Source organism: Sinocyclocheilus rhinocerous, unplaced genomic scaffold (assembly GCF_001515625.1).
Source record: "Sinocyclocheilus rhinocerous isolate Xijiao unplaced genomic scaffold, SAMN03320098_v1.1 scaffold86, whole genome shotgun sequence".
NCBI lineage: Eukaryota > Metazoa > Chordata > Actinopteri > Cypriniformes > Cyprinidae > Sinocyclocheilus > Sinocyclocheilus rhinocerous.
In genome coordinates, this window is record NW_015650012.1 from 104420 (window position 1) to 114806 (window position 10387).

Consider the following 10387-nt stretch of genomic DNA (forward strand, 5'->3'; position numbering starts at 1 on the left):
GTTTAATTTGAGCTCCATGTTTTTATAATGCCGTGTCAGGCGCGAGATGCTGCAATAGACGCGAGATGTAAACGTCAAACGTAACCGTCTAGCACATGTTTACATAGAAAAACAATGAAAAAGCAGAGCTTTGGAATGCAAAAATAGATTCTGTGTGGATGGCCCCTAATACCACATCCAATTTAGTGGAATTAAAGGTGCACTAAGCGATTTTTGAAAAACGCTTTTGACCACAGTGTCGGACCGAGTCCCAAAACAAACTTGCAGCCAATCAGCAGTAAGGGGCGTGTCTAGTAATGATAAAGAGAAGAGAGCGCCCAGTGAGTGCACAGGACCGAGTCCCAAAACAAACTTGCAGCCAATCAGCAGTAAGGGGCGTGTCTAGCAAAGAGAAGAGAGCGCCCAGTGAGTGCACAGGACGGATATTAGCAGATCGACTATAGATAGCAAGAGATGGCATATAAAAAAAGAGGAACATTTCGGAGGAATAAAACATTAAAAAGAAGGGTTACAATCAGGCAATATCGGAGCAGCTTTCCAGCGGTGGAGAAACTCAAGGAGCGGAAGGGAATCAGACGCCAAGGTTGCTTTGTTTCTTCTTGATAGGTGAGTTACGTTGATTTTGCTTTTTCACACAACTTTTCTGTGTTGGTTTTTGCTTGGATATGCTGCGGCCGGCCGGCATAGCAGATTCCACCATTGTCGCTGCCAGGGTTGTGTACGTTCGTGTGGGGCGGAGTTATCAAAATAGGGGCGAGGTTCTGTTGGGGTATGGGCGTGTTTGTTTTGGTGCTTTCAAATATCAACATCGTTTGGCAAAAATCGCTTACTGCGCCTTTAATATTAAGAGTAACTCTGCCGCCCCCTGGAGTAGCCACAGCAATGACAAAACTTAAAGCTAATGGCACTAAAACATGTTGCTGGTTAAGCTGTTGATTAAGCCAGTGTTTCTATTTAGGGCTTCTCAAACGAACAGACTGCAATTTCATTTTGCACTACTATTTGTGCAAAAAGTAAACACTGCAGCATCACATAATGAAGCAAATTTTGGCACAAAAAAAAAAGGATTTCAGCCAAAATAGTTTTGAAGGGTTGAAATCATTGACTGAAACTTTTCTGATGGCACGTATCGACTATGTCAGCGTCTACTTTGTGCACACAACGTGTGTTTGTTTGTTGTATAAGATACAATGGACAAATAGGTAAACCAGAAATGATGCTAAAGCAGCAAAATGTAAAATTTATTCAGCTAAAATATTGAGAGGAGGCTCATTGCCAAAGACCTTTACTATGACTGGTTTATCATCTGCTGTATGAACACAACACTCAGAATGACATACTGAGTTCAAATACCCAAGCTTTGTTTTCTGTTTCGGTTTTCAGCTAAATGAAATCTTTAATTTGGGTTTTGGTGCATCACTTGCTTTAAATATGTACAACAGAACATCTGCATCTGCATCTGTGTTTGTGTACTCCATAGAGTAGATTTCTGGCCTTGGGTTTCAGAATAGAAACCACTGAGTAATCAATACTGATATACACTCTTCTGATCTACACAACAGAAGTTCCTTTGGGTAAATAAAATGTGAAATTCCAGTTCTACTATATTGAAACTTATTTCAATAGTCTATTAGTCTTTCGACTTATTCAATACATTATTTTACACTTTTCAATACCTAGTGTATAGAAAACACAATTTATCCACACTTTCAGCATTTGAATTTGTCAAGTTAACCTGCAAAGGAATATATTATCTTTCTAAACAGATAAATGGCAAAAATAATACATGGAATGTTTTGAACATCAAAAAACACAATTATACCAAAATTTTGAACCTGTAATACTTGTGTGTTTCTTTTAAAAAGTAATATTTTTGGCAAATTCTAAAAGCAAACTATAACACCTGACATGACTCAAGTCTTTAGTATACTATATTTCTAACTACTGATCTAATAACCTGTAATACTTGTGTTTCTTTTAAAAAGTAATATTTTTGGCAAATTCTAAAAGCAAACTATAACACCTGACATGACTCAAGTCTTTAGTATACTATATTTCTAACTACTGATCTAACACAGGCTTTAGTTTCGGAGAAACAGGAAGTGTTCAGGTAGGTTAATGTGAGTGCGAGCTTACACGCTTACAAGGTAGATGCTCTGTGTTCCCCACACTCGGATTTACCATACCGTCGATCTATCTTGTAACTAATACATGGGCAAATGACTGTAAAAGCGTATTTTCGACTGCAGATTAGGTTGTGGTGGCTTGAGCCATCAGAACTGTGCTGTGTGACAGAAAAGCAGAATACCGACTGGAATGATGGCCTGGGGTCAGGATGGGGAGGTGTGTCCCGCGCTGCGCTCTCTAGGGCTCCCAGTCGTCATCATGGTGCTGAGAGGCGATGATAACCACAACGGTAAGGATGGTGCAGAGCACGATGGAGGCGATTCCCACCGCCAGACTGATGAAGGAGAAGTTACGGGCCTCGCGCGAGGCGATCTCTGCAGTAACCATGTCGCCTCGAGCCACAGCGGTACGCACCTGAACAAAGATAGATAAAATACCTGTTCACACCATATCTGAATTAAATTAAATTAAATAGTTTGATGCTAAGAAAAACCCTAATTGAACAGAATTCTGTGTAAATCATTGTAAACTTAAATAATACAATGTCACACTGAAATGCAGCCACTAAAAACAAATAGGACAAAAATATCCTATTTACTAGATAACTATAATAAATTGATAAAATACCTCTAAAATTAAATTGAATTCAATCATTAAATTAAATTGATGCTACAAAAATGTAATTGAACGAACACCAAGTCTGAAATTAAATTATTAAATGAAGTTAACTTCAAAAATTCTAAAAAAAATTTTAATTCTGTGTAAATTGTTTGTAAACTTAGATAGACAATGTAACACCAAAATGCAACCACTAAACAAATGATAAACGATCCTATTTAGTAGATATCTAGAAAAAAATTTGATAAAATACCTGTTCATGCCAAATCTGGAATTAAATGAAATGAAATTATTAAATTGTTTAATGCTAAAAAAGCATAACTGAACAAAACTGTGTAAATCGTTTGTCAACTTGAAATGCTACCGCTAAACACATATCACTTAAAAATCCTATTCAGTAGATATCTAGTAAAAATGGATAAAATGCCTGTTCAAAGCAAGTGTGAGATTAAATTAGTACATTAAATTAAGTTGTTTGATGTCAAAACAACCAAACTAAATGAAATTCTGAATACTGAATGTAAATTATTTATAAACACCCACTAAACAAATAAATAAAATAAAATAAAATCCCATTAAATAAAAATAAAATAAAATCCTATTTTCGTAAAAAAAAGAATCTAGAACAAGTAGATAAAACACTTGTTCACACTAAAGCCTCGTACACACCGGGACGATTATCGCCGACGTTTTTCGACGCGTCTTTTGTGTTCATACCCAAGCGATTTTCGCTGGCGATGAGCCGAGTGAACGTGCAAATTCACTCCCTGACATTAGATGGCGCTTAATGAAAAACAGAAATACCCCGGTACACATCGAATCCTATTTGATCTGCAATTCCTCTCCATAACAACTCCCTCTTATCGAGATTTTTGTAGTCGCTGTCGCGTTTGTCATAAAGCCCTTTGTGTTCAGACACCCATGAGACCAGCAGCTTGCCTCGATGCATCTTCTTGGTCTACTTACTTCCTCTTTGTCGTTAGGTATCAATGTGTGCTCGGCAAGACCGTTTTGTGCTTAAGCACCACCAAGTCGTGTTTTACTGTAACTTCAGCAGCTCCAGGCACGTAACAAAAGCGCCAATCTCATTGGTCGGCCAGTTTTTAACGCGGCAGACTGATGAAGGAGAAGTTACGGGCCTCGCGCGAGGCGATCTCTGCAGTAACCATGTCGCCTCGAGCCACAGCGGTACGCACCTGAACAAAGATAGATAAAATACCTGTTCACACCATATCTGAATTAAATTAAATTAAATAGTTTGATGCTAAGAAAAACCCTAATTGAACAGAATTCTGTGTAAATCATTGTAAACTTAAATAATACAATGTCACACTGAAATGCAGCCACTAAAAACAAATAGGACAAAAATATCCTATTTACTAGATAACTATAATAAATTGATAAAATACCTCTAAAATTAAATTGAATTCAATCATTAAATTAAATTGATGCTACAAAAATGTAATTGAACGAACACCAAGTCTGAAATTAAATTATTAAATGAAGTTAACTTCAAAAATTCTAAAAAAAAATTTAATTCTGTGTAAATTGTTTGTAAACTTAGATAGACAATGTAACACCAAAATGCAACCACTAAACAAATGATAAACGATCCTATTTAGTAGATATCTAGAAAAAAATTTGATAAAATACCTGTTCATGCCAAATCTGGAATTAAATGAAATGAAATTATTAAATTGTTTAATGCTAAAAAAGCATAACTGAACAAAACTGTGTAAATCGTTTGTCAACTTGAAATGCTACCGCTAAACACATATCACTTAAAAATCCTATTCAGTAGATATCTAGTAAAAATGGATAAAATGCCTGTTCAAAGCAAGTGTGAGATTAAATTAGTACATTAAATTAAGTTGTTTGATGTCAAAACAACCAAACTGAATGAAATTCTGAATACTGAATGTAAATTATTTATAAACACCCACTAAACAAATAAATAAAATAAAATAAAATCCCATTAAATAAAAATAAAATAAAATCCTATTTTGTAAAAAAAAAGAATCTAGAACAAGTAGATAAAACACTTGTTCACACTAAAGCCTCGTACACCGGGACGATTATCGCCGACGTTTTTCGACGCGTCTTTTGTGTTCATACCCAAGCGATTTTCGCTGGCGATGAGCCGAGTGAACGTGCAAATTCACTCCCTGACATTAGATGGCGCTTAATGAAAAACAGAAATACCCCGGTACACATCGAATCCTATTTGATCTGCAATTCCTCTCCATAACAACTCCCTCTTATCGAGATTTTTGTAGTCGCTGTCGCGTTTGTCATAAAGCCCTTTGTGTTCAGACACCAATGAGACCAGCAGCTACATTCATCTTGCCTCGATGCATCTTCTTGGTCTACTTACTTCCTCTTCGTCGTTAAGAATAAATGTGTGCTCGGCAAGACCGTTTTGTGCTTGAGCGCCACCAAGTCGTGTTTTACTGTAACTTCAGCAGCTCCAGGCACGTGAACAAAAGCGCCAATCTTATTGGTCGGCCAGTTTTTAACGCGGCGCGTCAAACCAAAAAAAACGAGCCCGAGGCGTTTAGAATATTAAATTTTAAATTAAATTAAACTGATTGATGTAAAACGTCTAATTGTGTTTAGATCATTTGTACACATAGATCATATTCCACATTGAAATGCAACCATTTATCTAATGGTTTTATAACCATGTGTTTAGTTCTTAGTAGTTCTTAGTGTGTGAACAGCAAGCATGAAACAGAAATGATATCCATGAGCTGATTCATATCTCAGCCCTGCTGGCATCAGAGCATCAGAGCTCGGCCTGGGCTCAGTTACCTGCACGGCTTTGATGATGGCGATTATTCCTGTGGGCCAGAAGCAGCAGACGGTGGTGAGGACGGCGATGGGCAGGTAGTCGTGAGGAGGACGACGAGACTCCATCAGAGCAATGCCGTTTGGCATATGCATGGCCATCTGGCCGGGGGAAACACCTGGATGAGGTGCACCGTTGGGCATGTAAGGCTGCGCCTGAGGAAAAGAAACACACAGGAAAGGCCATTCAGCTTACAGAAACTGGTGCGCAATTCAGGTGCATAATTCCTATATTTATACTGGACAGGCATTATTTCCTTGAAAATTTAAAAATTCCTTAAATTTTTGACAATCACAATTTTTGTTTCTTTAGCAGCACATGAAGTGAAATAGGGCTGCACAATTAATCGAAATAAAATCAAAATCATGATATACCTTAGTGCGATTAACAAATCAATCATTATCAAACACTATGTATTTAATATGTATTTGGGACCAAAATGTATGCCGGTTCACTTTATTTTCGCATAATTACCAATATTTTTGTGGACAAACGTTTTCAGCCTTTCACAAGATTTGTAATGAGAAACCTTTCTAAACATGCTGTCAACTAGACACCAGTTTTCCGCCAAAATAAAAGCTTGAAGGTTTAACACTTGAAAGTGAAGAAATGAACACATAACTATTAGTATTATAACATTACTATTGTAGTGTAAAACATAATTATTATTATAACTACTTTACCGTACAATTTTATTTTTACGATAGTAATATATTTAGTTTTCTTTTTAATTACCACATTTGTTATTATTAACATATCGCAGGTTCAGAATGCAGTTCAAAACAGAATTGCAATATATGACAAAATAATCACAATAATTTTTTTTTAATAAATTGTAGCCCTAAGCTTAAATCATTTATTTGGAGCTGAATTAGTTTTTGCTATGGTACAAAAATTGGTATAGAGAACCATGAAATTTTACTGGAATCTAAATCTAAAAGGAAAATATCTATTAAACATTTATATTAAATATCCAATATCAGCCAAAACATTTTGAGGTTTTACTAATACATTTTCAAAATGCACTAATATTGGCAGATAAGAGTTATAGTCCGGATATATCATGCATATCATCTCCGCTAGTATATTTCCAACTTGGAAAGGTATTTGTTCTCCAGGGATGCACGGGAATCACATCACATTTCACATAATCTTTTAAGCATAAAAGTAGCTGCATATTTTATTTAAAGAGCCAGCATATGACTATTAAAATAACACTCAAAAAATTACATAAAAATACATACCGTTAACAGAACCACTCATCTCCTTATGTTTAACTACAGTAGTATGTAGTATGTTGTATCCCGCTCTCATGCTATATACTTCTGGATTATCCTGTGCAATTTAAATGAATGCCCACTCACCCCTGTGCCTATGGGATAGACGGGCACGTAGGCCGTGCATGGCTGCAGCTGAAGGGGGTATCCTGGATGTAAATAGCCCACTGGGGGATGAGGGACAGTGCCTACTGGTCTGTGCGTCTGCACCGGGTATCCGTTTGGAGCCCCCTGGGGCCCAAGGGTGCCGCAGTGGAACTGGGTTTCCTGCAGGTACCCCTCTGATCCAGGAGGAGGAGGGGGAGGGGGGTAATTGGGTTGCGGGGCACAGCCGGGTGGAGGAGGATGTGGGGGCATGTTGGGGTCCTGGGTGGAGAGGTAGGGAGGCGGAGCCATCTGCATCATCGGCTGAGACATGGACTGCCTCCCCGCTGCCTCCTCCAATCCTGAGCCATGACAGATCCACAGTCATACACCACAAATAAAGACCGGCAGACAATTATTCATAAGAGCAAAGGCCTGTTCACACCAAGGATGCTAACTATAACCATAAAGATAAATGTCTAATTCTTTGAAAATGCTATGAAGGTAACACAGAAGAATGATTTAAATGTAATCACTAGCAGGACGATTCTTTCAAGCTGATGAATGATAAAAACATTGACAGCCAATCAGAATCCACCCGACTATAAAAATCTCAAAGCATTTAATGCATCAGGCGACAAAACTGCAGCTTGTGCTTATAATAAATGTTATAATCCGGTGGTGTGGATGCAAATATTTTTATAGTTATAGTTATCTTTATAGAGTTATCGTTCTTGGCTCTCTGACCCTCCCATAGACAGCAAGGTAACTACCACGTTCAAGGTCCAGAAAAGTACCAAGATGATCGACAAAGTAGTCCGTGTGACATCAGTGGTTCAACTGTAAAGTTACGAAGCTACGAGAATACTTTTTTGCGCAAAGAAAACAAAAATAACGACTTTATTCCACATTTTCGTCTCTACTGCGTCACTTTGGATGCGCAATCACGACAGTACCATGACGCGAGCGTGTGGCGGCGCCGGCACTGACCCAGATCCTGCGTGATGTAAAGCTTCGTAACTTTACAGTTGAACCACTGATGTCACACGGACTACTTTGTCGATCATCTTGGTAGTTACCTTGCTGTCTATGGGAGAGTCAGAGAGCCCTCAGATTTCATCAAAAATATCTTAAATTGTGTTCCGAAGATGAATGAAGGTCTTACAGGGTTTGGAACAACACGAGGGTGAGTAATTAATGACAGAATTTTCATTTTTGGGTGAACTAACCCTTTAAGCATATATATGCATATATACATACATACAAATATTTAAAGGGGTCATGAACTGAGAAATCTAAATTCCCTTGATCTTCTGACATGTAAGAGGTCATTGTACTATTAAAACATCCAGTAAGTTTCAGAACTCAAAACTTTCTCGTTAGTCTAAAAACAGCGTCCATCTATGAAGCATGTAGGATGTCAAACATACACAGCTGTTAGCCAATCATAGCAGTGGGCGTTTACATCCGAGTCTACAATCCTCCACGCCTATTCAAACACAGCGTTCCGATGAGGGGGTCAAAACAGGACAGAAAATAGCCTATTATTTCTAAATTATGATGTTTTTTGACGTTAAAATCTTGATAACATTATAAGTGGACTTCAGAGAACAGTACAAAATAATTTAAAAAGGCAGTTCATGACCCCTTTAAGTATTCTGAGAGCTCCCTGCAGAGATATTTTGAGGTGATTTGTTCACCGGGACGCTCTGATTGGTGGAGCTTTTTGCTGAATTGTGGGAAAAGTAGTTTTTTCACCAGGCATTCTGCTTATAAAAACAGTCTTTAAAAAATAAGTTAAAATAATAACTGATGGTCTCAACAAAAGCATATACCATTGATTAACAACCTCAGAGCGCACAGCAGTTCTGTCTTTAAAGGTTTAGTTCAAATCAATTTCCCTACGGAGAAAATGAATGGATTTTTTATCCTGACCAATGCACGCTATTATTTAGACAAATTTCCAATAAACCATTCCTTAGTTTGTATTCAACCTGGAATATTCTTTCACAATAAAGCTTTAATGAGATTTACACCAGCTTGTGTCACCCCAGAGAGTTCAGTGTGTGTTTCTATGTGTAAACGACTGTAATCCTTCACAATGTCAGCAGAATATATAGAGTTCGGGATGGTATAGAGGGGTTTCAGGCACTGCAATTCATATTTAATTAGTTTTAAGTGGGAAAAAAGAAATACACAGGGATACATATTAAATGCATCATTTTCTGAGCATAACCTTGTCTATTTGCGTCTTCTTTTCTTTTCTAACATCCTGCAGATTAGGCATATTAAACAATGAATATGAATCATGAATATACTTTAAATCTTTGTCTAAATGGGTTGACAAAGAGATGAGCATGAGCTTTTATAAGATTGCAAGACACTGACTCATTACACTGAAATAATATTTTTTTTATCATAAGAAAAATTACCGATAGGCTAATCCAAAAGGTTCTTTTATGTAAACCATACCTGTGTTATTTCAGAAAATCATGCTACAATTTGAAGTGATTTAGGGCCCTCCATCGCACGATGAATCACGGACCCAAGGGACCTGATGCCTGAAATAGGGCTTCATACAACAGCATTCAAACCACATACTTCAATGTGCCTATTCTCTCAGTTGATGAAACTCCACACAGCCGTTTATAATGTAGCCTATTCAACACGACACTATACCGGAGAGAATAACGGACACGACGGCTGTGTCTCAAATACTAGCGAGCTGCCTACACAGACAGCGTTTATGGGGATCATCTGCTAGTTTTATTTCTTCGAAAGGCGCATATGATGCCCAAAACGCGCAGCATATGATTATAACGGGCAAAACTGCAGCACGCGACTACAGACATCACGCGCTTTTGATGCCTAGGTAGGCAGCTTACTAGGATTTGACACACAGTCTGAATATACGAGTATATATAGATGAAATAAGGATGAACATTGAAAAAATAAAAAAAATAAAATTAACAACATAAAATTCATGAATGGTCGTATAATTCGCTTTAATATGTCATCGTCTCTCAGTTGTTTTATAATACATATCTTTGATTTAAAATAAGTCCTCCAGCTGCATGAATGACCAAATACAAAAATAGACATTTTTTACCGTGTTTTTCCGACGACATCGCGTTTATTTATCCGTTTCGACGATGTTCAGTTTGTCCCTCCAGTAATAAAAACCCAAATCCAACCAGTGCGTCTGTCTTTGTGTCAGATCACAACAGACGATGCTGATGATTTCTCCAGGCTAATTATAACGCATCTTCGGATGGCAATCCTGATGTATGCTGTGTAAAGGCTGGGTTATCTGGGTGTAAAAGCGACTGGATGTCTTTTGCTGCTGTTTTCCACGGCCACACGGCAACATCCAGAGCATCAGCAGCAGCAGAAAAACAGGTTTCAACTAACGCATCTAGTTACACTGAATTAA

At 37.7% G+C, this 10387-nt stretch overlaps 1 protein-coding gene across 1 annotated transcript; it reads right to left on the minus strand.

The window, feature by feature from the left end:
* Positions 1-1991: 1991 nt before the first annotated feature.
* On the minus strand, positions 1992-10387 carry LOC107711307 (proline-rich transmembrane protein 1-like). The gene is made up of 4 exons (XM_016516274.1): positions 10064-10387; positions 6958-7316; positions 5557-5748; positions 1992-2541 (listed from the first exon to the last, which is right to left on the minus strand). The coding sequence occupies exons 1-4, from the start codon at positions 10080-10082 to the stop codon at positions 2365-2367; spliced, it is 747 nt and encodes a 248-aa protein (XP_016371760.1). The 5' UTR covers positions 10083-10387; the 3' UTR covers positions 1992-2364.